The 26787-nt window shown below is 41.7% G+C and overlaps 1 protein-coding gene across 1 annotated transcript in view; it reads left to right on the top strand.

Annotated features, from left to right (window-relative positions):
• LOC134342830 (cadherin-4-like) overlaps positions 1–26787 on the top strand; it is a 781531-nt gene that overhangs the window by 621442 nt on the left and 133302 nt on the right. The window contains exon 5 of the mRNA XM_063041443.1: positions 17600–17755. Coding sequence (XP_062897513.1) covers positions 17600–17755 — 156 coding nt within the window. The remainder of the gene's footprint in view (positions 1–17599; positions 17756–26787) is intronic.

The following is a 26787-nucleotide window of genomic DNA, read 5'->3' as shown; positions in this document are numbered from 1 at the left end:
TTGATTATGGGGAGCAAGGACATGGCAGACCAATTGAATAATTACTTTGGTTCTGTCTTCACTAAGGAGGACATAAATAATCTTCCGGAAATAGTAGGGGACAGAGGGTCCAGTGAGATGGAGGAACTGAGGGAAATACATGTTAGTATGGAAGTGGTGTTAGGTAAATTGAAGGGATTAAAGGCAGATAAATCCCCAGGGCCAGATGGTCTGCATCCCGGAGTGCTTAAGGAAGTAGCCCAAGAAATAGTGGATGCATTATTGATAATTTTTCAAAACTCTTTAGATTCTGGACTAGTTCCTGAGGATTGGAGGATGGCTAATGTAACCCCACTTTTTAAAAAAGGAGGGAGAGAGAAACCAGGGAATTATAGACTGGTTAGCCTAACATCGGTGGTGGGGAAACTGCTGTAGTCAGTTATCAAAGATGTGATAACAGCACACTTGGAAAGCGGTGAAATCATTGGACAAAGTCAGCATGGATTTGTGAAAGGAAAATATGTCTGACGAATCTCATAGAATTTTTTGAGGATGTAACTAGTAGAGTGGATAGGGGAGAACCAGTGGATGTGGTATATTTGGATTTTCAAAAGGCTTTTGACAAGGTCCCACACAGGAGATTAGTGTGCAAACTTAAAGCACACAATATTGGGGGTAAGGTATTGATGTGGATAGAGAATTGGTTGGCAGACAGGAAGCAAAGAGTGGGAATAAACGGGACCTTTTCAGAATGGCAGGCAGTGACTAGTGGGGTACCACAAGGCTCAGTGCTGGGACCCCAGTTGTTTACAATATATATTAATGACTTGGATGAGGGAATTAAATGCAGCATCTCCACGTTTGCGGATGACACGAAGCTGGGCGGCAGTGTTAGCTGTGAGGAGGATGCTAAGAGGATGCAGGGTGACTTGGATAGGTTAGGTGAGTGGACAAATTCATGACAGATGCAATTTAATGTGGATAAATGTGAAGTTATCCACTTTGGTGGCAAAAGCAGGAAAACAGATTATTATCTGAATAGTGGACAATTATGAAAAGGGGAGGTGCAACGAGACCTGGGTGTCATTATACACCAGTCATTGAAAGTGGGCATGCAGGTACAGCAAGCGGTGAAAAAGGCGAATGGTATGCTGGCATTCATAGCAAGAGGATTCGAGTACAGGAGCAGGGAGGTACTACTACAGTTGTACAAGGCCTTGGTGAGACCACACCTGGAGTATTGTGTGCAGTTTTGGTCCCCTAATCTGAGGAAAGACATCCTTGCCATAGAGGGAGCACAAAGAAGGTTCACCAGATTGATTCCTGGGATGGCAGGACTTTCATATGATGAAAGACTGGATGAACTAGGCTTATACTCGTTGGAATTTAGAAGATTGTGGGGGGATCTGATTGAAACGTATAAAATCCTAAAGGGATTGGACAGGCTAGATGCAGGAAGATTGTTCCCGATGTCGGGGAAGTCCAGAATGAGGGGTCACAGTTTGAGGATAAAGGGGAAGCCTTTTAGGACCGAGATTAGGAAAAAGTTCTTCACACAGAGAGTGTGAATCTGTGGAATTCTCTGCCACAGGAAACAGTTGAGGCCAATTCATTGGCTATATTTAAGAGGGAGTTAGATATGGCCCTTGTGGCTAAAGGGATCAGGGGGTATGGAGGGAAGGCTGGTACAGGGTTCTGAGTTGGATGATTATACTGAATGGCGATGCAGTCTCGAAGGGCCGAATGGCCTACTCCTGCACCTATTTTCTATGTTTCTATGATTTTTTTGCCTCGGTATTTAAGATTCAAGATTCAAGTCTTAACTTCCAGTTAAGATGGTGCTAGCGAACGTGTGAGACAGCTTCTTGTAGTCAAAAAGGTCAGAAATCTGACTAAAAACAGCACTAAGAATACCTTTTCTGTGGTATATTGTGTTAAATTATTGCCGGAAACAGTGAAGGGGTAAGCGATGACTAGGAGAGTCCAGAGGATGAACCGGGATGATGTGTGGCAGATGGAGTTCTGATGCCCATACTGCTGGCATGGAAGTGAGTTTGGATCACTCTGGGCACCAAAAGGAGAAGTTGGGGCCCAGGTGGAGAAACTCCAATACTCATTCAACTGACCTGGGTGTGAGGTTATATTGCTCTGGGCACCGAGTTGATCTGAAGAGCTTGAGAGCAGCTTTGGGCTGTGCAATGGAATCTGGGCCTGGAGCAAGTCACTGGGTGGTGAGGTCTAGGCCCGGAGCCTTTTGGTGCAGCCAAGTCCTACTGTGAAGTACGCAGTTTCGACAATTTAAACACCGGCCCAGATCGGAGATAAGAACCAGTTTTGCTCAGTCTCTGCGATCTTCATTCCTCTCTCCAGGTCACTCCAGGTCAGAGGATCTTCACTCCTCTATGTCATTGGGTCAATTTTAATGCTGGCCCAGATAGTTTGAAATGACAAATTGTTGGTCACAATGAGAACTGATTTCACTCACCTTCTGCAATGGTCGTCTCCATGGCACTGATGCAATGAAGACTGCCACGGCTGCTGTGCTTCATGCCTGCTAATATGATGAGCTGATAAGCAAAGTTTTGGCCCTACCCCAGGGTTTAGGTCTGAGGAATCAATTTTTGTTTGGAATGTTGTTGTTGTTCACTTCAATTGTTTGTATGATTTTTTTGATTATTCTCTTCCTCTTGCGCATCAAGTGTTGGTTGTTTATTTTTATTTTTATTCTTTTTTTAAAAATTGGGTCCTTTTGGATTTCTCGCTTTGTGGCTACCTGTGAACAAGCAAATCTCAAGGCTGTAAAATATATACATTCTTTGATAAAACAATGAATCTTGAATCTTGAATGCTGTGAGAGACCAATGCAGAAATTGCAGGGGACTTAGCAGAGATATTTAAAACATTCTTAATCACTGATGAAGCGCTGGAGGATTGGACAGTAGCTAAAGTCATTCTATTGTTTTAGAAAAACTCTGAGATTAAGCCAGGAATTTATAGACCAGTGAGCCTGATGTCATTAGTGAGAAAGTTATTGGAAGGTATTCTAAGGGACTGGATATATATAAGTATTTGGATAGACAGGAACTTATTAGGGATAGTCAACATGGCTTTGTGCATAGTACGTTGCGTCTAACCAATCTTATAGAGTTTTTTGAGGAAGTTGACAGGAAGGTTGTTGAAGGCAAGGCAGTGGATGTTGCTACAAGGACTTTACAAGACTATTGACTAGGTCTTGATTGGGAGGTTGGTCAAGGAGTTTCAGTCACTTGGCATTCAAGTAAACTGGATTAGACATTGGCTTAGCGGGAGAAGCCAGAGAGTGGGAATGGGTGGTTGCTTCTCCGCGTGGAGACCTGTGCTGCATGGATCTGTCCTGGGTGCATTGTTGTTTGTCATCTATTTTAGTGACCTGGATGATAGTGTGGTAAGCTGGATCAGCAAATTTGCAGATGACACCAAGATTGGGGGTTTAGTGGACAGTGAGGAAGACTATCAAAGCTTGCAGTGTGATCTGGACTAGCTAGAAAATTGGATGAAAAATGACAGATAGAATTTAATGCAGACAACTATGAGATCTTGCGCTTTGGGAGGACCAACAAGGGTAGGTCTTACACAGGGAATAATAGGTCTCTGTGGAGTGCAGTTGAACAGAGGGATATGGGAATACCAATTTATAATTTTGAAAGTGGTGCTACAGGTAGATAGGGTGTAAAGAAAGATTTCAGAACATTGACGTTCGTAAATCACTGTATTGAGTACAGAAATTGAGATGATATGTTGAAATTGTCTAAAAGCTTGGTCAGGCTTAGTTTGGAGGTTTATGTGTAGTTTTGATCACCTACACCAAGGAAAGATACAAATAAAATTGAAAGAGTTTCGAGAAAATTTACTAGGATGTTGCTGGGTCTTGAGGACCTGAGTTATAGGGAAAGATTGAATAGGTTAGAACTTTATTCCTTAGAACATAGAAGATTGAGGTGAGATTTGATAGAGGTATACAGAATTATGAGGGGTATAGATAGGATAAATGCTTCGTCTACTGGGGTTGGATGAGATTGCAACTAGAGGTCATGGGTTAAGGGTGAAAGGTGGAATGTTTAAGGAGAACATGAGGGGGAGCTTCTTCTCTCAGAGGGCAGTGGGAGTGTGAAATGAGCTGCCAGTGCAAGTGGTGGACGCAAATTTGATTTCAACATTTAAGAGAAATTTGGCTGAGTGCATGGATGGAAATGGTATCGAGGACTATGGTCTGGGTTCAGGTCAATGAAACTAGGCAGATCAATGGTTCAGCATGGACTAGATGAGCTGAAGGGCCTGTTTCTGTGCTCTGTTCAATAAAATAACTGTCTGTAAGGCAAAGAGTGTGAATAAAGGGGGCCTACTCTGGTTGGCTGCCAGTGACTAGTAGTGTTCAGCAGTGGTCAGTGTTGGGTCTGCTGTTTTTCACTTTATATATTGATGATCTGGGTGATGGAATTGGCGGCCTGCAGGCCATGTTTGCACATGGCACAAAGATAGGAAGAGGGAAGGCAGCATTGAGGAAGCAGGGAGTCTGCAGAAGAACTCAGACAGATTAAGAGAAAGGGCAAAAAAATGGTAGATGCAATTCAATGTACTGAAGATAGATACCTTATTGATCCCAAAGGAAATTACAGTGTCACTGTAGCATTACAAGTGCACAGATATAAATATTGGAAGAGAAGCAGAAAGAATAAAAAAAAAATTACCACAAACAGTCTAACAGGAAGGTGGGGGGGGAGGCGTCATCACTTCCCCAGCTATAGATTGACTTGTTATAGAGCCTAATGGCCAAGGGCAAGAATGAACTCGTATAGCGCTTTTTGGAGCAATACAGTTGTCTTCGTCTATTACTAAAAGTACTCTTCTGTTCAGCCAAGGTGGCATACAGAAGATGAGAAATATTGTCCAGAATTGCTAAGATTTTCCACAGGGTCCTTTGTTCTACCGCAGCCTCCGGTGTGTTCAGTTTGACTCCTATAACAGAGTCAGCCTTTCTAATCAGTTTATTGGGCCAGCTAGCATCACCCATGTTGATGCCATTGCCCAGCACGCCACCACATAGAAGATTGTACTGGCAACAACAATATGGTCAGGTACTTTCACCAAAGAAATAAAGGCATAAACTATTTTCTAAATGGGGAGTGAATTCAGAAATACGAGGTGCAAAGGGACTTGGGAGTATGAGTAAAGGTTAACCTGCAGGCTGAGTCTGTGTTAAGGAAGGCAAATGCAATTTTAGTGTTCATCTGGAGAGAAGTAGTTTATAAAAGCAAGGATGTAATGCGGAGGCATTATAAGGCATTAGTCAGACCACTTTTGGAGTATTTTATGTATCCCTGGAAATTAGGGGATCAATGTACGAGAAGTGTTTGATGGCTCTGGGCCTGTGCTCACTAGCGATTAGAAGAATGAGAGGTGATCACATGGAAACCTACTGAATATTAAAAGGCCTAGATGGAGTGGAAGTGGATAGGATGTTCCCTATAGTGGGAAAAAGGCAGCTTCAGAATAGAAGGACATCCCTCTAGAATATAGGAAGTTTTCCTTTAGCCAGAAGGTGGTGAATCTGTAGAATTAATTGTCGCAGTCAGCTGTGGAGGCCAGGTTATTGGGTATATTTAAAGTGGAGGTTGGTTGGGTCTTGATTTGTAAGGGCATCAAAAGTTATGGGAGAAGGCAGGAGAATGGGGTTGAGAGGAAAATCTAAATCAGCCATGATCAAACAGTGGTGCAGACTTGATGGGCCAAAGGACCTAATTCTGCTCCTATGTCTCACGATCTTATAATACTTACACAGTTGCTCTGATTACTAGCTTGTGCTCTTACTAAGTCATTTGATGGGAAATTGTGACAGAAAATTCAGGATTTATTGTGAAGAAATTGCTGGTTATTTAGGTTATAAATTGGTACTGATTATTAAATGGTTTGAAATTTGCTTATATACTTGAAACAATGCATCAGATAGCACAACATCTCCTTCCCACTCTTCTCTTGTCACTCTGGCACTCTCTCCACCCTTGGCCCAACTCAAACTGGCACACTTCTCCAATTCTCTGACTCTCCTTGCTCCTCAACTCAGCATTTTGTAGGACAATTCCCATTTCTTCACTCCAATTATTTACAAGAAAATGGAATGCCAATATTCAATCAGGAGAGCACAGATAACACATAATCACTATTTAAAACTTCTGTAAAGCTACAGCACAGTATTTAATTTAATTTTGCTGGAAATCTCCAAGAGCCATAAAAGTAAAATTCTAAGTTACTTCATCTGAAAAAAATTTAGTCTAATCTTTAACAGTTCAATTGCTGGACAGTGTCACAGACTCTGTGACAGGTAGACAGGAACAGCTGAATGAATGGTTTCCTGCTGGACACAAATGTGTAGAAAAATAAGGTACGTATATGAAGGGAGTGCACCATACTGTAAGAAAGCCACAAGAACGTTAATAGTTAAGGAACAAAATAGAGGAAAAGCTGCTTAGAGAAGAAAAAATACTTGCACAATGGCTTTGCACTATAAAAATAGCACCACGATCAACAGATTTGAAGTGTATTTACACATCATATATTTGCAGAAGGTCCTCGGTATTTCTGTCCTGCAAACACTTCCAGGTACATTTGTTTCACAGATTTCATAAATCTGTTGGAGCAGTTGTTAATGATTTATTAAGTTGGATGTCTCTCTTCTATTGGTGGATTCTTATCTCGCTGCATCTAGTCAGTCTCTTCAACATTGTGTTGTTCATCAATTCCTCCATTGTTTGCATAGTGTGATTGTGGTCCCTGCTCTCTTTTTTATGTATCTTTTCCTTGAAAACATTTTGAGAAGCACAACTCAGCCTTCCCATATACAGTGAAGGTATCTAATGAGTTTCTTAACCCCTCCACGCCTTTTTTTGTCTAATATCAGAAGAAGGTGACATTGACAATTCAGAGAGCTAGAATTATTAATTTTAGTCCTCCTGTGCCACATAGAAAATTAAATTCAGTTGATTAAATAAATCTGGAAGGAAACCATGGCTTCCGTTCTTGCGATTGTGAAACTGCTATACTGAATTCAGCTTTCTGGTTCATTTGCGTCTTTTAAAGAAGGAAGTTTGTCCTGCTCGCTTGGTTAGTGGCGCAGGCTAGGTTTTATCCTGCTGCAGTTTACAATAATGACAGGTAACTTGATTGAAACGTGCAAGGGGTCTTGACAAGGTGGATGTCAAGAACATGTTCCTTCTTGTGGAAAAAATAGAATCTTAGGGCGCACCATTGGAAAAATAAGTTTTTTGTTCATTTCTGCAGAGGATGACATGTTCTTTTTTGGTCTTGAGTTTTAATTTAATATGAAATTGGTACAATATAAGGTGCTAACAGATGGGAATAAAGCAACTTGTGTTTTCACAGATGTGATCCTTTGGGGTCACCAAACTATAAGCCAAGAATCACAACATCCTAACACTAGAAGAAGGAATATTGTCACTAAACCCAATGGGATCCTTAACGTACATCAATTTATGCTGTTCAAAAATCTACTGGATGTTTACACTGAATCAATATGTTCTGTTTGTCAGGGTGTCATGAGTGTGATAGTGGTGCTGGTGGGTCACTCTAAGATCAACAATTGTTATCATCTGTAGCAAACTGAAATTTAGGGCAGACAAAATGAGGCCAATATTTCTGATGCTAACATGTCAACTTACTTCCTTTCATTTTTTAATACATTTTTCAGTTATTAATACTCATTATCCAACATGGGCAGTGAATAATCTGTATTCAAGAACATGAAGCCCAAAGCACTGCACTTCCTGACCATATATCCAGGCTCTCTGCCTGACATCCACTCAAAATTGACAGAAATGCCATTAGGAGGAGGGAAGTGGGCTTCACTGGTCACCCACAGAAACTGTTCTTGGCAAAAAATTGGATTTTCTTGTCAGCATTTTGTATAATTTATGTATTCTTTTTATCTCGTGAGCACTGCTTATATGATGTTATATGGCAGTGAAGCTGCCACAAATAAGCTTTTGCATACATATGCTTGTGCATATGACAATAAACTTAGCTTTGACTTTTGACTTTGGTAATGTCTGCTTTGGGGGGCAGGATTAACCTTGGGCATTGGTCTTAACCTATAAGGCAATTTAAAAAGAAGAAAATACCCAGATTGTTGTTACAGTGTGATTTTAATGATCGACCGGGAACCAAGCGGGCTGCAGTTGGATCTTAAGATAAATGGTGCGCAGGCCTGTCCGTCATCATCAGGAAGCAAGATTACCTTTTAAATTAGATTTTCACACCTATGAGGCTGACAATCATTGGTGCGCAGAAACAGACATATGGTGTGAGATATTATCTTATTCCCTTACGCCGTTATGTCCAGTTAGCTCATTCAATTATCCACTAGGTATGTCTGTGCTATTCTTTTGTCATCTGGTACCAGCGAGAGTTAAGGTATATTTGTAATGCAGTACTAGCTAAATTACTCTAAGTGGTTTTCTTGCACAAGCCGCACAGGGGAATGAGTTTTCTTAGGGGTGTTTTACTTTCTATCCACTTGTGGAAGTCTTAGAACATCCATGTCATTACTCATCACTTGGTACATTTCTGCTGTCTCGCATTTTCTCCCTAACATTATTGTCATTAGTAGAACACAACAGTGCAGGTTTGGGAGTCTGAAACACAGACAGAAAGTACTGAAATCACCCAGCCTCTATCCTTGAAGTATCGAAAATGATTGGTTAAGTTGCATCCTTATCTGCCATAATTTCAAGCGAGCACATTTACACCCAGTGGCCACTTTATTAGGCACACCTGTACACAGGTTCGTTAATACAAATATCTAGTCAATCATGTGGAGGCAACTCAGTGTATAAGAGCAATCAGACATGGTCAAGAGGTTCAGTTGTTGTTCAGAACAAATACTAGAATGTCACCAAAGACACTCGCAAATTTCTAAAGCTGTACCATGGAGAGCATTCTAACTGGCAAATACGCCATCTGGAATGGATTATGTATTTGAATTAGAAAAAGCTGCAGAAAGTTTTAAACTGAACCAGCTCCATCATGGGTATCTGTCTCCACAGCATCAAGGACACCTTCAAAAGGCGATGCCTCAGTACAAGTGGCATCCATCGCTAAAGACCCTCTTCACCCAGGATATGACCCCCTTCTCATTACTACCATCAAGGAGGAGGTGCAGGAGCATAAAGACACACATTCGATGTTTCATGAACAGCTTCTTCCTATCCACCATGAAATCCCTGAATGGACAACGAACCCATAAGCACCATTTCATTATTCTTTCCTCTCGTTTTTGCACTTCTTATTTATTTATTTAATTAACAAACAAACAAACAAACAAACAAACACACACACACACACAAACTCAGCCAACTCCATAATGAGTACCAGCCGAAAGCAGAAAGCATCCAGGACACCTTCAAAAGACGACTGTATATACTTAATGTAATGTATAATTCTTATTATTATGTATTGCAATGCACTGCTGCCACAAAACAGCAAATTTCACGACATATTTCAGTGATATTAAACCTGATTCTGACTCTGATGCTGATGGGGAACAAATGTGATCTTAAGTGATTTTGACCCTGGAATTATTGCTGATGCCAGATGGTGTGATTTGAGTGTCTCAGGTACTACTGACCTCCTGGGATTTCCATGGAGAACAGTCCTTGGAGTTTACAGAGAATGGTGTGAGAAACAAAAAACATCCAATGATATGTCAGTGCACGAAAAATCCTTGTTAATGACAGAGGTCAGAAGAGAATGGCCAGATTGGTTCAAACTATCAGGAAGGCAATAATTGTGGTCTGCAGAAGGCCACGTTCTCTGAATGCACAACATATCAAACTTTGAATTGGATAGACTCCAGTAGCAGAGGACTACGAAGGCACACATTGTGGCCTCTTTACTAGGTACAGGAGATACCTAATAAAGCGGCCACTGAGTAGATACACATGTATTTTTCTTGCTAGCTGTACTCATCAAGTGCTATTTCTAGAGAGAAAGCATTAATGTTTTGGGTTGACAATCATTCATCGATACTGATCTGTTCTGAATAAATTCTGTTGCATGGTAATTGAGATAAAATGCCCTTCCACAAATGCTATCTGAAATTCTGGGTGTTTTATAGAATGTATTTTTGTTCATATTTTCACCCTGCACAGAGCTTTGCTTTGTTGCATTTTTCTGTGATTGATTTAAGCAGTTATCAGGTGTAAGAAAGACCTGGGTCTGATTTTTATTCTGCTTTGAGTTTGATCATTTTAATGAAGTATTCACAGCCATTGAGCTGAGCAGTGAACAAAAAAAGGTTTATTTTCATGGAAAAATAAACAAGATTACTCAGATTCATTTTTTTTTTAAATAGAGGAAACAGAAGTGAGGACTGAAAGCGCCTTGCAAAAGTGGGTGGTCATTGGTTTGGTTGACAGCAGACTTGCTCAGTCATTTTCACAGTGACTGGAAATATTGTTATCACCATACACAGTCTTTAACATGTTTAAAACTCCAAAACAAATTGGGTAGTTCACTGGAAGATGATCAAGTCCTATGTATGGTACTGTAGGGAGTCAATTCCTTCAGGAGAGAGAGTAGAAAGATGAGAATTTAAAAAGGAGTGTTAATGGTTTATTGGAAATGATCTTCAGCAGCTGGGAAATTAAAATCCATAGCAACATTTCAGAGAATGAACAAGAAGTCACAAGACCATTGGTATGTGACAATACGACTTTAATGCTACAATACCAAAGTTTTTTCCTCACAGACATTAAAATAAGCTCATCTTGAAAGCTTATATTAAATGGACCCTTGGTGGCACTTCATGTGCACAATGAGTCTTAAAACGAATCCATTAGCTCTTTCATGAGAACACTTAAAACATATAATTGTAGTGAATTTTGTTAACTTGTGAAAGTCTGAAAATGAGTCTTTTGCAAGGATTGAATGTCTTAAACAGGAAGGTATGTCTTTTATTTCAATGTATCAAGGAATCTGATTTACTATGTAGAAAACTCTTCCAATTATCTGATAAAGACTAATAAACAACTGCAGACGGAATAAGGGTGCAAGTAAGAAATAAAAACCTGCACCAATTTTTTTCTGGATACTTATGTTCAAGCTTTTTTCACATTTTGCCTCATTGAGCCCTCACTACACCCTCCACCCCACTGCAGATTCTCTGGGTAATGATTCTTACTGCCAGGCATATGGGTTGCCACTCCTAACTCGCTGCCTCAACGACTATCACCCAGGGGCACTTGCATCTATGGTGATGAAGTGCTTTGAGAGGTTAGTCATGGGTAGAATCAACTCTTGCCTAAGCAAGGAACTGGACCCACTGCAGTTTGCCTGTCATTACAGTAGTGGATGCAATCTCACTGGCTGTCCACTTGGCCTTGGATCATCTGGACAATAGTCAGGCTACAGGTAAGGTTTATTGTAATTATAGGCATCCATTAGTCTTGTGAGACCATGGATTTATGCCTTGGAAGGTTTCCAGGGTGCAGGCCTGGTTAAGGTTGTATGGAAGACCAGCAGTTGCACATGCTACAATTCTCCCCTCTCCACGCCACTGATGTTGTCCAAGGGAAGGGCACTAGGGCTGATTCAGCTTGGCACCGGTGTCATCGCAGAGCAATGTGTGGTTAAGTGCCTTGCTCAAGGACACAACACGCTGCCTCAGCTGAGGCTTGAACTAGCGACCTTCAGATCACTAGACCGACGCCTTAACCACTTGGCCACGCGCCAATACATTGTAATTATACCCTCAGTTCTAATCACCAAGCTCTAAAACCTGGGTCTCTGTATCTCCCTCAACAGGAGACCACAGTCGGTACGGATTGCAAATAACATCTCCTTCTCGCTGACAATCATCACTGGTACACCTCAAGGATGTGTGCTTAGCCCTCTGCTCTACTCTCTCTACACCCATGATTGAGTAGGTAGGCGCAGCTCAAACAACATCTATAAATTTCCCAACGATACAACTGTTGTTGGCAGAATTTCAAATGGTGATGAGGAGGCATACAGGGTTGACGTAGGTCAGCTGAGTGAGTGGTGTTGCAGCAACAACCTGTATTCAATGTTAGTAAGATCAAGGAATTGATTGTGGACTTCAGGAAGGGGAAGTTGAGGGAACAAACACCAGTCCTCATCAGAAATGGAAAGGATGAGCTGTTTCAGTTCTTGGGTGTCAACATCTCTGAGGATCTATCCTGGACCCAACATATTGATGCAATTACAAATAAGGTATGACAGTTGGTATATTTCATTAGGAGTTTGAGGAGAATTGGTATGTCATTAAAGACACTTTAAAATACTGTGGAGAGCATTCTAACTGGTTGCATCCTGCACAGGATTGGAAAAGATGCAGGGGGTTGTAAACTCAGCCAGTTCCATCAACTCCCCGGCATCCAGAACAGCTTCAAAAGGTGATGCCTCAAAAAGGTGGCATCCGTCATTTAGGAACCCCTTCACCCAGGACATGTGCTGTTCGCATTGCCACCATCAAAGAGGAGGAATAGCAGCCTGAGGGCATGCATTCATTGTTTCAGCAACAGCTTCTTTCCCTCTGCCGTAACATTTCTGAATGTCAGCTGTTTACTTTTGTCCACAGATGCTGCCTGGCCTGCTGAGTTCCTCCAACATTTTGTGTGTATTACTTTGATTTCCAGCTCCTGTAGATTTTCTATTGTTTGTAACACTACCTCAGTATATTTTTCCTTCGCTTTTTGCACTACTTATATAATTAATTTTTTTTGCATATACTTCTTGTAATTTATAGTTTTTTATTATTATGTATTGCAATGGATTGTTGCTGCAAAACAACAAATTTCATGACATATGTGCATGATATTAAATCTGATTCCTATTCTCAGTCTGAAAATGACCCTTTACTTTGGCTTGCTGTGCAGAGTGGGTGATGAAGTGCCACTCCCACCCCTTTTCCCTCTTGACAAAGTGCATTTTTAATATAACTGGACAACCATGGGGCCACGCAGCATTTTGTACACCATCTCCTTGTCAAAGTGAGGTGAATGTCAAACCATATGGTCTGCTGTACTGGAGGAGTCACCAAGCTCTCAGACTGGGGCATTATATATCAATTTGTTTTGATTGGGTTCTTGGCTAGTTTCAGACATGAAATCAAAAGTGTGATTGTGTCTTTTTACTTTGATGTGAAAATTAATCTTATTTGTGGAATTGTTTACATTCTTGAATTTTAAAACAATTGACATTGATGGAAAGACTTGATCTTGTACAGAATCAGCTTGGTGATTGTATTACGCTGCCAGAAAGCGCAGACACGGACAGGACTCCTGGGATTAATTTTAATGGGTCCTTTAAAAATGATTTGCATTTTATTGGAAACCACATAAAATCATTAGAGCTTAGCAACAGCTGCATAGAAAATGTTTGTTTCAATGGGAAATAAAGTGCTATAATGGCAGAAAGCCGGAAGTGTAAATGACATTGCCAACATACTTTGGATGTCTTTTAGCACAAGCACAACACTGCAGATCCCTCCTGGCAGTGTGACACTGAATATTTTATTATATTTGTCTGATATTTAAAACATTGAACAAAAATCAGAAGAATCAAGTTCTACCTTGAAATCACAATGCACACAGCTAAATTTAGCTAGAATGTAGTAATATTCCTGAAGTACTTTCCATGCTCTGGCAACACACACAAAATGCTGGTGGAATGCAGCAGGCCAGACAGCATCCGTAGGAAGAAGCACAGTCGACATTTTGGGCTCCACTTTCTGTCAGGGTTTACTCCCGTTGCCTCAAGGCTGCCCACAAGGCAGATGGGTTATTGACCTACAGCTAAGGATCTTATTACACCTTATTACATAGGTAAATATTGAGATGACAAATTTATATAACATCATTTTAGGAACCTGTCAATGAATTATGTTTGAAGATATTGCTGTAAGTAGGAATCATGTCGGACAGTATTTAAAGAGCAATTTCCTGGCACAAACAAAATGATTATTTTCAGTAGGTAGAAGTACAGTCGACATTTCGGGTCGAGACCCTTCAGCAGGACTAACGGAAAAAAGAGATAGTGATAGATTTGAAAGTGGGAGGGGGAGGGGGAGACTCGAAATGATAGGAGAAGACAGGAGGGGGAGGGATGAAGCCAAGAGCTGGGAAGTTGATTGGCAAAAGGCATACAAGGCTGGAGGAGGGGGAGTATCATAGGACGGAAGGCCTTGGAAGAAAGAAAGGGGTAGGGGAGCACCAGAGGAAGGTGGAGAACAGGCAAGGAGTCATTGTGAGGGGTGGGGGGGGGGAGAGAGAGAGAGAGAGAGAGAGAGAGAGAGAGAGAGAGAGAGAGAGAGAGAGATAAATAAATAAATAAATAGGGATGGGTTAAGAAGGGGAGGACGGGCATTAACGGAAGTTAGAGAAATCAATGTTCATGCCATCAGTTTGGAGGCTACCTACCCAGACGGAATATTAGGTGTTGTTCCTCCAACCTGAGTGTGGCTTCATCTCGACAGTAGAGGAGACCATGGATTGACATATCGGAATGGGAATGGGACATGGAATTAAAATGTGTGGCCACTGGGAGATCTGCTTCCTCTGTCGAGATGAAGCCACACTCAGGTTGGAGGAACAACACCTTATATTCCGTCTGGGTAGCCTCCAACCTGATGGCATGAACTTTGATTTCTCTAACTTCCATTAATGCCCCTTCCTCCCCTTCTTACCCCCTCCCTAATTAATTAATTAATTAGTTTATTTATTTATTTTCTTTCTCTTTCCCTCTCACAATAACTCCTTGCCTGTTCTCCATCTTCCTCTGGTGCTCCCCTTTCTTTCTTCCAAGGCCTTCCGTCCTATAATACTCCCCCTCCTCCAGCCTTGTATGCCTTTTGCCAATCAACTTCCCAGCTCTTGGCTTCATCCTTCCCCGTCCTGTCTTCTCCTATCATTTCGAGTCTCCCCCTCCCCTTCCCACTTTCAAATCTATCACTATCTCTTTTTTCCGTTAGTCCTACTGAAGGGTCTCGATCCAAAACGTCGACTGTACTTCTTCCTATAGATGCTGCCTAGCCGCCGCATTCCACCAACTTTTTGTGTGTGTTGCTTGAATTTCCAGCACCTGCAGATTTTCTCGTGTTTGCGTGATTATTTTTAGTAATTTTTTTTTGAGAGATGAACATTGGCCAGCATTGCAGATAGCTCCCATACTCATTTTCAAAATATTTCCAAAGTTTTTATGTCCCGCTAGGTGAGTATTTTGATCCTCATTCACTGTCCTGTCTGAAGGATGACTCTTCTAACTGTGTCACACCCCCTCAGTGTCGCAATGAAGTGCCAGTGAAATTCTTCTGGTGAAATCTCACAAGCTGAACTTAAAACCCTTTTCTTCTGATTCAGGGTGAGGCTGCTTCCCATTTTGCCAAAGTGCACACATTTTAGGGATAAGGAATAGAGGAATTTGTTTATTTGAAATGAAATGACAATTGCTATAAATATCAGAATTGTATTAGTTAAAATAAATGTATCACTATTATCAAATGGATCAAGGTGCTGAAAGGTTAATTGGGAAATTCATTGCTGACATCACATAGGTGTGGTGTTTTACTTCACGATGGTCTTCTCAAGCTGATCAACACTTTCATCAGCACAGCTCAAATCCTGGACTGTGAATTTATGTTTGATTTTATGCTCCCACTGTGACACTGTACAGTGAAAACAAGGCAGTTGTAGGAGTGATCAGAATATCATTTCGGAAGCAACATGGATTAATATCTCCCACAATGTTGCAACTGGAGCATTGCAAAGGATATAGCATCTCTTGATGTGGAATTTGCATTTGATACATGCTGTGAATTACTCTGTTGAAATTCTGGAGTGATGCAAAACCATTAGGAAATGGTTGCTATGGTATCTCATTGCATCAAGGAAAGTAAAAGCGTGTGACTGACTTTACGGACGCACATGTTTAACTATTAAAAGTATTGTTAACAATGCTTGCATCGCTGATAGACCATTTATGCAAAGATTAAAATAATGTTGCAAGAGTCGCTCCTTGAAAAAGGCCATTACTCTGGCATCTCCCACAAGATGGTGTAGCCTGCCAGATGCACTTTTAAATGTCAAGCTCATTGCAACAATTCAGTCAAGCAGGTGCGCTAATGTGTTGGGAGTCTTGATAATTTAATCAGAAGACAAGTATGCATGACCACCCACAGTAGTTTTCTGAAAGTGACTCTCAGTGATTTTTCAAAAGAGTGCAGTCATTGAGAAAACCATTTTAAAGTCTAAAATTGAGTTTATTGTCATATGTGCAACTACATGTGTGCACGGAGCATGTTGTCCTGCTACTTACTGAAGAATATATACGTAGGAACTAGCACATGGGTATCTGATAGCAAACGAAGAGAGACTGAACTACACCAACAGCTGTGCATTCCTGTCTCATCATTACGTACTAAACCACTGTGAGTTCTTCTGCAGGACGATTATCAAACCTCATTCAGCAAAAAGTAACACAAGGAAATTTTAGGGCCAAATTCTTGGTTAAACTGGTGGTTTTAAGAAGCAGCTTGAAGGGGCAGAGGGGTATGGAGATAATTTTTTATTGTCTTTCCTTCTGGGAAGAATTGATCTTCATTTGCTTAATGCCACATAAAACAATATTGGACAATTTAATTTTAAATCCATATGTATGAAAATGCGAGAATTTCTTGGAACAGACTTTATGAAAGCACTTACAGAACAGAATGACCTTATAACAGACTTTATAGACCATCTTAAACTCATTAATGCCCATTTTACTCAACCTAGTGGGCAGTTTATACTGCTGCTTTATATTGTTGCTGGAGATGAAAGCTAAAGTGGTATTACTCTATTTGGATATTAATTTTGACGAAATAATAGTTAACCTTTAGCTCTCTTTTCATTTATCCATATTTTAAGTTCTGTTCATGATGGAGATTTTAATCATGCTAAATGCAAGAACTTAAGGAGTGAAATGTTTTGGGCAGCATGTTGGCATAGCGGTTAGCGGAATGCTGTTATAGTGTCAGCCACCTGGATTCTATTCCTATCGCTGTCTCTAAGGAGTTTACGCACGTTCCCCATGACTGCGTGGGATTCCTCCAGGTGCTCTGGTTACCTCCCACATTCAAAAAATGTACGGGTTAGTAGATTAAGTCGTCATATGACCTGGACTCATTGGGCCAGAAGTTCCTATTACCGTGCTGTATCTCTAAATAAAAACAGAATAATAAACTATAACCTGTTTGAAAGTATCTATCAATCTGTACACACAGTTTGGAAAACAAAAGTGAAGAGCAAATGCTTATATGCTTTGGTCAATTTTCTATTATTTACTTCAAAGTTCAAAATAAATTCAATTCAGTTTATTTCAGATTTCACCCAGTCTGTCAGAATTTTCCATATTATGTAATTCCATGAAATACTGTATATTAGGAAGTGTATTGGAAGTTTGCCATTCACCCAAATGAATCCACTTACTAGAGTCTTTTATAGTCTTTTCATTACACCACATAAAGATTTTTTTTTACTAAATCCTCACACCTCTCAATGGGTTTTGATTTCAGATTCGGTCAGATAAAGACAGGGAGATCCAGATCCGATACAGCATCACTGGACCTGGAGCAGATCAGCCACCTATGGAAGTCTTTGGTATTGATCAGGTTGCTGGTAAGATGCACGTCAAAAGACCCCTGGATCGTGAGGACATTGCATCGTTTCATGTAAGAGACTGCACTCTTCCTTTGGCTTTTTTTGTATTCATTGACTAAAAGCTGAAAAAGTTGACACATTCCATTGGAACTGGTAATTCGTCTAGGAAACATGATAATTTTGGAGTACTGTCAAGAATTTTTGGTGTAATTAAAGAGTGTTGCAGTTAAAGTTGGTTCCAAAAAGGTTCCCCTCAAAAAATATCACAAAACATATCCAAGGTTTAGTGTGAGAGAATATAGTGATAAAATATGCCCAGAAACCAGTGGCAGTTATATAATTCCCAAATCAATTCAGTGCAACTTTCAATAGTTTGAAGTATAGCAATCAGAGAACTTTGTCAGCTCTGAAAGTAACATACAACATGGTGGCCAGTCAGGGCACAGACTTTAGAGGTGCTTCAGGTGAGAAGGAGACACTTCCAATATTATTTCAAGAGCACATGTAAGTCCTAATATGAGTCCTAATATGGGAGGAAGGCGTTGTGCACTGGGGGATTGGGAAGAAATAGGTGTGGGAGACGAAGCCCACTCTAAGAAGTATATGGAAGATAGTTTCAAAGGATGCCTCCCTGATTGATATTCCTCCACAAAGGAGCAATGTTTAATAAAATTTTATGTCCTCACAGAGTACGTCAGAGTGATCTACACACCACTGTTCAGAGTAGCAATCCTCGCAGAAAATATATTTTAGGTTCTTGAAGCAACATGCCATTCACCAAGGAATATGGGATATGGGAGCAAGCTATTGAATTGGGTATCAAGGGCTTTGTTCTCGTGTTACAGTCAGTGGAGGTGGACCCGCAAAGTAAGATGTAAGGGTTTTAAAGCATCACCCGAGGTCCCCATATGAGCAATGTTTCTTTGTACATGCATCGGGAAAATTCAAAGGAAAACTGCTAGTGCTGGAAGTCTGAAACACTCAGCAGGTCAGGAAGCATACGTGGAGAGAGAAACAGAGTTAATGCTTCAGTGTGACAACCTTCCGGAGTGAGGAGACAATCACTAGGCTTCTATTTAAAATGGTCATGTGGGTTGCATCTGGAAAAAAATAGTCTCTACAGGAAATTCATATGGTATGTGTTAACAGTGCTTCCCTCAGCTGGGAGAGGAGGATGTGAATGCTGAGCAGACACACCCCTACAAGCCACCTGTGGCTCCTGCTATGCTTTGGCCCTGACTTGTGACCTTGAAGGTCAGGTCTTCTGGTTCTTCCTCTTACAGTGGCTGGTACCTTTGATTTGCTAAATTGTGCTTTACTAAGCACACAGTGAAGTATCTGTGTTTGCCAGGCAGTTACTCCAGATAACACTCCTGGCCCAATGCAGGCAAGGAAATCTCACCTTGAGGAGATCTGTGGCCTCTCCCAAAACCATTTTAGTACTCATGTATTTCTCAATGTATCTGTGCTCAGGCACATTGGTTAGTGTGGGAAGAGGTGTATCAAGCAACAGAGGGAGTTGGAGATCTTTGTCCTCTACTATCCTTTCTATGGGACTAATGGCAATTCCAGACTAATCTTGAATAACAAAGGGATGCTGGAGAACTGTGGTAGGGTTTGATTGCCACCACCCTGTAGAAAGTAAAACAAAGCAACGTAAATGGCAACGAGTTTTCACTCCCAAATGATCTTAACACCTTTTATGCTCACTTTAAATGACAGAACACGGAGGCACCTTCACACATTCCCACAGCCCCTGACGACCCCGTGATCTCAGTCTCTGATGCTGATGTGAGGGCATCCTTCAGGAGGGTGAACTCGTGGAAAGCATCTGGCCCAAGTTGTGTACCTAGCTGAGTAATGAAGACCTGTGCTATTCAGCTGGCTGGAGTATTTACAGATATCTTCACCTTTTCACTTCAGTCGTCCTAGGTACCCAACTACTTCAAGCAGGCCTCAATCATACTGATGCCCAAGACGAAAGTAGTAACCTGCCACAACGACTATTATCAGTAGCACTTACATTTACTGCCGGTGATAATAAACCTGATTCTGAAACTGATGAAGCGCTTTGAGAGATTGGTAATGAAGCATATCAGCTCCTACCTGAGGAGTGACTTGGATGCATTCCAGTTTGCCAACTGTTACAACCCAGTCCACAGCAGATGTCATTTCATTCGCTGCTCACTCAACTCTGGAGCACCCGGATAATGATGATACATACGTTGGAATACAAAGATAGGTGGAGGGGCCGGTAGTGCTGAGGAAACGGAGAGTCTGCAGAGAGACTTGGATAGATTGGAAGAATGGGCAGAGAAGTGGCAAATGAAGTACAATGTTGAAAAGTGTATGGTTATGCACTTTGGCAGAAAAAATAAACGGGCAGACTATTATTTAAATGGGGAAAGAATTCAAAGTTCGGAGATGCAACGGGACTTGGGAGTCCTCGTACAGGATACCCTTAAAGTTAACCTCCAGGTTGAGTCAGTAGTGAAGAAGGCGAATGCAATGTTGGCATTCATTTCTAGAGGAATAGAGTATAAGAGCAGGGATGTGATGTTGAGGCTCTATAAGGCGCTGGTGAGACCTCACTTGGGTGTTGATAGCTTCTGTGCTGCTCTTGGACAGCCAGAGCAGGGGATCAAAGGTCTTTGTGCAACTCCTGGTCTCCTGGACCTGAGGTATTTTGGATGTTGTGCTGCTTCAGTGTCCCAGAACGGAGGGGTTGCAGCCTGAATTTCTTTTCGTGCTTTATTTGTCCATAAGCTCCCCTTCTCTTTGCCTTGGTCTGGTAGCCTCCATTTTAGTGCTTCTTATGCCTACGCCTTCAGCTTCCCATATTTCCTTCATCCTCCAGCAGGGAGAGGTTGCTGGCATCAGTTACATAGCTCCTTTCTTCCCATTTGTTTTACTCTCCATAGCCCGTTGTCTTTTGGGTTATGTCTTCTGTGACCTCTTTTTCTTCACCACCAGCCATTCTCCTTCTTGTCCCTCTCACACTCCCTCTTCAATTGGCTCCCCCTCTTGAGGAGGAGACTGGGAGCTTGTGGCTGGGGCCTAAGGCGATTGTCCTTACCTCAGTCCTGGTCTCAGTCTCAATCTCAACTGGGCCTCTGTACTGGCCGGGGTGTGTTCATGCTCCTCTGGGAATTGACTGTACTAGCTCCCCCTCGTATTGCCTGTGCATAGGTACAGGCATGTTTTGGGCCTGCCTTTACATGCAGGTTGCAACTTCTATTTTCCCTGTAGTCCTTGGTCATCATGCTTACGGTTCTTGCAAATGAGTGCAGTGCATTTGGACTGCCATGTGTCCAGGATTGTTGCAGGTCTGACACCGTCTGGGATGTCCTGTACGTACCATGCATGCACAGTTTTCTCCGATGGCAAACACTGAAGGAGGGTGGATGATGGCACCATCAACACCCAGCCTTAGCTTGACCTTCTACTGGTGTTTGCCAGTCAAGATTCCAAACAGTCCCTGATATCCACGCAGACTTCTGCTCCCTCAAATAATGGGCCAAGAAGGTGAGTACATCCACAACAGGGCCACAAGTTTTAAACATATGCACCACTAACACACGGCCCTTCTGGCAGGGGAGGGTGAAAAGTTGTTTTGCCTTCAGCATTGACAGAAGAGCCTCATTCCCCTTCTCCCTCAAGTCCTGTAGCATCATCTGCCATCCTGCTGGTACTTGGAGATAATGTCAAAGTACTTGCTTCCTGGAAACTCCTCGAGGCAGTAGATGTCATTTGCCTCAAGCATACAGGACTCCAGTAGGACCTTCTTGACAAAGAAACCTCTGGTGAAGGGGTTCCTTTTGCTGAGATCCTTCACTGCCATCCTGAACGTATTTTGAATCCCCTGTCCTTTTCCCAAGGATCTTGGTACTATAGCCATCCTAATGGTCCTGGATGGTTATAGCAGGTTAATTACTAGAAAGTGGTTTTAGACTGATTTTCCTGTCGATATTAGAATCCATATTCTACATCAGCAGCCAAGCTCTCATCAGGCAGCCACTGGAACACAAAGAGTCATCGTTGTCTTCCTCTGTCAACATCAATGTTTGAGTTCACCCATGAATCGATTTGGTACATTGGCTGCCTGTGATGCCACCTGTGCCACACCTCACTGAAATAATAGATGTAATCACTTTTCTAAGAATGCAGTACCTCTGTTACCTCTTACATTGGTAGATGCAGCAAAGATTTTCTGTCATCTTTTTGGAAGAACCAGTGGAGAGGAGACTAAGAGAGAGAATAAGCATTTTTCATTGATGAACGAGCCAGTCCAGGCTCAACTTTATGGAGAGAGATCCTGTCTGTGAGTATCACACATCTTATTCATATTGGCTCAGGTAACCCAATCCTTTAATAGATTGTTTATCAGAGAGATTGGGGTAAAATGCACCACTGGAAGCAGGCTCTTCACTAATATAGGTTACAATCAATATTAAATGGCCAACCATCACCATCATGATGCTTTGTGTTGTTCAGTCTTGCTGGTGGTGTCACTCTCGAGGCATCTGCTACACAAGTACCAAGCAGCCTACTGTTTGTTGAAAATCGACCCTGTAGTGCTCAGCTGTCAGGCAATCTTCCTCTTATGTAGCGAGGAAAATGAAATGTAGCAGCCTCTTTCTATTGAGACTGCTTCATGTTGGCTGTTATGTGGACCCTTATCCTCTAATTCATAAACACAAAATACTCTGCTGATGCAGATGCAGATGTTGTCCGCCACAACAGATAGGATCTCCCGGTTGCCACCCACTTCAACTCTGCTTCACATTCCCATTCGGATATGTCCATACATGGCCTCCTCTACTGCCATGAGGAGGCTAAACTCAGGTTGGAGGAGCAACACCTCATATACTGACTAGGTAGTCTCGAGCCACTTGGTATGAACATAGAATTCTCCAACTGCCGGTAATTCCCTCCCCTTCCCTTCCCCTATCCCTATTTCACTCTGCTCCATCCCCCAGCTGCCTATCACCTCCCTCATGGTTCCACCTCCTTCTACTACCCATTGTGTTTTCCCCTAATCCTTCTTCACCTTTCCTGCCTATCACCTCCCTGCTTCCCCTCCCCCACCCCTTTATCTTTCCCCTTACTGGTTTTTCACCTGGAACCTACCAGCCTTCTCCTTCCCACCCTCCCCCCACCTTCTTTATAGGGCCTTTGCCCCCTCCCTCTTCAATCCTTACGAAGGGTTCCCACCCGAAACGTTGACTGATCGTTTCCACAGATGCTGCCCGACCTGCTGAGTTCCTCCAGCGTGATATGAGTGTTGCTCCTCTAATTCATGTTGGTACGAGCAGAAACAAGTGGATTGCAACCAGTGGCGCCTTTAGGTGCACACTATGTGCTGGGAAAGGAGTGACAGGATAATCGGGAACACAAACAGAAGTGCCTGGTCTGATCATGAGTGAGACCAACTTTGAGTAAGGTTGAAATTTGGGTCATAGGTGCCATGCAATTCACTTTCCAGCCTTTTAGTTTGAAACTAGTGCAATCTTTGGACTAATGCTTAAAGGAAAGCAGTTAGATTTTTGAAAATGGTCACATTGTTAGTTTTCTGTACAAGTGTTGCACGTGGCTATTCATTTAGGCTACCTTGTGAATATAGCTGAATCTTACTGAATGTACTGAGATATGATGGAATACATGACCAGAATTAGTGATTTCTGTGAAGGGTCTAGTTGTAGAAGGAAAGTGAAATGAATGGATATGGAAAAAGTACAACCAGGTCTCAGCCGGCTGGTGGCGTAGTGGCATCAGCACCGGACTTTGGAGTGAAGGCTCCAAAGTTTGAATCCAGCCAGCTCCCTTGCACGCTTTCCATCCGTGCTGGGTTGAGTGTCGAGCTAGCAGCTCGGACTTGTAAAAATAAGAAAGCCTGCTAAAAAAACGCTGTCATGACGGCATCCCGATGACTCCACTCAGACTTAAGGGCTATCTCTACAACCAGGTCTCTTTGAACGAGTGAGTGTGGAGTATGAGCACCAGTGGTCAAATGATCCATTTTCATGCTGCAATTATTACACATTCTAGGAATGTTTGCCGTTCGGCTCTGATATAATGCAATGTGTATGTATGAAAGAATAATGATTGTGTACAATGCTTCAAATGGTTTCTCCTAAGGAATGAAGTGGGTCCCAACTGATATTCGAGCCATTGACCTGGCCTTGATATTGACAAATACCTTCTGCACTTTCAGCGAGCTAGAAAAGCTTGGTTAGCCATATGGATATATCCTCGGATGTGCATACATGCAGAGATACATCCTCGGATGGGCTGGGGCACATCATCCGTGATATAACCTGGGGTCATCAGATGTTTTGAGTCTTTCAACATCAGACACTCTTGCCCAGGTTCAGGGTTGATCAGGCCTTAGCTTGTGTCCCGGCAGCCTGCCCCACAGTTCACACCTCTTGATCCACAGCCATCTGGAGGCTCACTCAGCAGCTTTAGTGATGGCTGTTTTCCTTGCAGCCCCCGTGATGCCAAGGGGAGGTAGGTTCTGCACATCAAGCAACCAGCAAAACCTCTACACTCCACCGCTATAGACTCACATTGTGCTTTCCAACTCTGTCTCTGGCATTTCCCTGCCAGCCCATATTTGGCTTTCTTATGCTCAAATGCTTCTCAATCCAGTCCTCCTAAGGAACTGTCAGTTCCACCATGACCACCTGCTTCCAGGTTTCATCGTGTAGGAATCTCCACCTAGCATGTTCTTATGCTTCAGTTCCATCACAAGTCCTAATGAACAAAGCTAAGTGTCTATGAGTTGACTCAGTAGCAAATCCTAATTTAGATCTAAAAGGAGCAATGGTGCCCGTATGCTTTTACTCTGCATTTGCGAACGATTCTTCAAATTCTTGGCCATGACCCTAATTTGGCTTTTAATGTTCAGGCACATTGCTGGATCTCATTTGCCCTGCCAGATTTTCTGACAATTAATCAAGTATTTTATGGACTGACTTGAAGGGCAAACCTTTCATGTGTGTGTAATCTACTTAAATTAAAAGGCATACACAAATCAATACAGCATATGTCTGGCAGAAAGAATCAACAAAACCTTATTTTTGCCACTCACACAAATAACATCAATGGTGCAATATCTAGAAAATTATATTAACTGTAAGTTTAATATCTTAACATATTTATTTTTATTGGAAGAAAGTTACTGATTTTGTGCAGCTTCTTGAGTGTCAGGGAGAGCACTGTAATAAAATTGAATATAATTTCATGGAGGAGAGGAATGATACAGGCACGTCAATATGGAAAAATAGACTGTGAAACTGGATGAGATAAATATAGTGAGCCATCTGAGATACACAGAATTACAGCTAACAGTTAGTGATAGAAATAGTAATAAAAATACACACCAAGTAGAAGAATGAGAGGAAATATTACTTCAACATTTTTCAAAATTAGGTGCATTGCCAGGTATGTTCAAAGTATGTCCTTGTCTGATGGTAGAAGCAAGAGGAAGTAACTGAGACTCTGATCACAGGTTTTTCAACCCTTCCTGGCTACAGCCACGCTGCTGGTGGAGTTTCAACATTGCATTGTAATCTCATAAAGGATATTAAAAAAGGGTCCTTACTAATTTCAGGACAATTATCCGAATCTTGGATGTGGGCAAATTGACAGCCACACTTATGAAGGATATATATTGTTATTTCAAAAGGCAAGGCATTATTAAGGGTGATCAGCAGGAACTTTAAAGAAGAACTAACAAGAAGGGTTGAGGAGGAAAGTGTAATGGATTTTGATAATGTCCCATTTTGGCCAGTACGGTGGCAGAGTAGATTCAAAATTAGCAAAGTAGCAATTTGTGACTGAAGAGCTATTTTTGATGGTGTGTTGCATACCCTTGGTCTAGGTTGCTTGATTTTTTGATCATGTAGTAATGATTAAGAGGCTTGCATGGTTAATGCTGAGGAAGAAAGCTACAAACTAAAGGAAGGTCTGGACTTCTCTAATGTCCAGTAATTTCTCCCCCTCTCACTAATCTCTTTTTTCCATTTCCCATTCTGGGTCCCTTCTTTTCCTCACCTGGCTATCACCTCCCTCTGGTGTCCCTCCTCCTCCTCTTTTTCTGATTGTCCTCTCTTCTTTCCTATCAGATTCCTTCTTCTTCAGCCCTTTACCTTTTCTACCCATCACTTCTCAGCTTCTTGCTTCATCCCCCTTCCCCTACCCTCCTACATTCCCCATCACCTGGCTTCACCTATCATCTTCTAGCTTGTACTCCTTCTTCCCTCTTCCTTTCCAGTTCTGATGTGTGATGGTGATGTGTTCCCTGTTCACAAAGCCCTAAACTTAAAAGAAGGTTTTATCCCAATCCAATACTGTATAGATATCTACGTGTACTGTCACTGTAGGGAGATTATACTGCATCTACCTACTGTACAAGGAGTAGCTTACTTCCCTGTCTCAAGTCAAGTCAAGTCACTTTTTATTGTCATTTCGACCATAACTGCTGGTACAGTACACAGTAAAAACGAGACAAAGTTTTTCAGGACCATGGTGCTACATGAACAATACAAAAACTACACTGAAATATGTAAAAAACAACACAAAACTACACCAGACTACAGACCAAGCCTCTGCTGTAAGGTTTAACTGCTTAAGTGTTGGGTTCCCCCTTCCTATCAAGGAGGAAACACATCCAGCTAATGAAGTACATTAAACTGTTATTTTATTTTTAATTATACATATTAAAATTCAGACAAATATTTCTTAACAAACATTGAACACTCACAGAGGATTTCTAACTTATAAAGGATTTCTGAATTACAAAAGATTGATAAGCCTCAAAGGATTTCCAAACAGAGGTATAATTCTTATGAACTAGTACAACATACTAATGATTTGCAGACAAAAGAGTCATCCATCACAGATATCCAAGGTTGAAGAATTAATTCTAGTTCATCTTTCTGTTGTCATTCCTTACAATCCCCAAAACTGTGATGGCATTTATACTATTTTCTAGTAGATGACATCATCTGCATGTGATGTTTTCCAGTTACCTTTGCTGGGACAAAGTAACTCAGATGGTTTTAAAAGCTTCTAATGACGGAAATCCCAGACATCCACA

Source organism: Mobula hypostoma, chromosome 2 (assembly GCF_963921235.1).
Source record: "Mobula hypostoma chromosome 2, sMobHyp1.1, whole genome shotgun sequence".
NCBI lineage: Eukaryota > Metazoa > Chordata > Chondrichthyes > Myliobatiformes > Myliobatidae > Mobula > Mobula hypostoma.
This window is presented reverse-complemented; position numbering and strand designations above follow the sequence as displayed.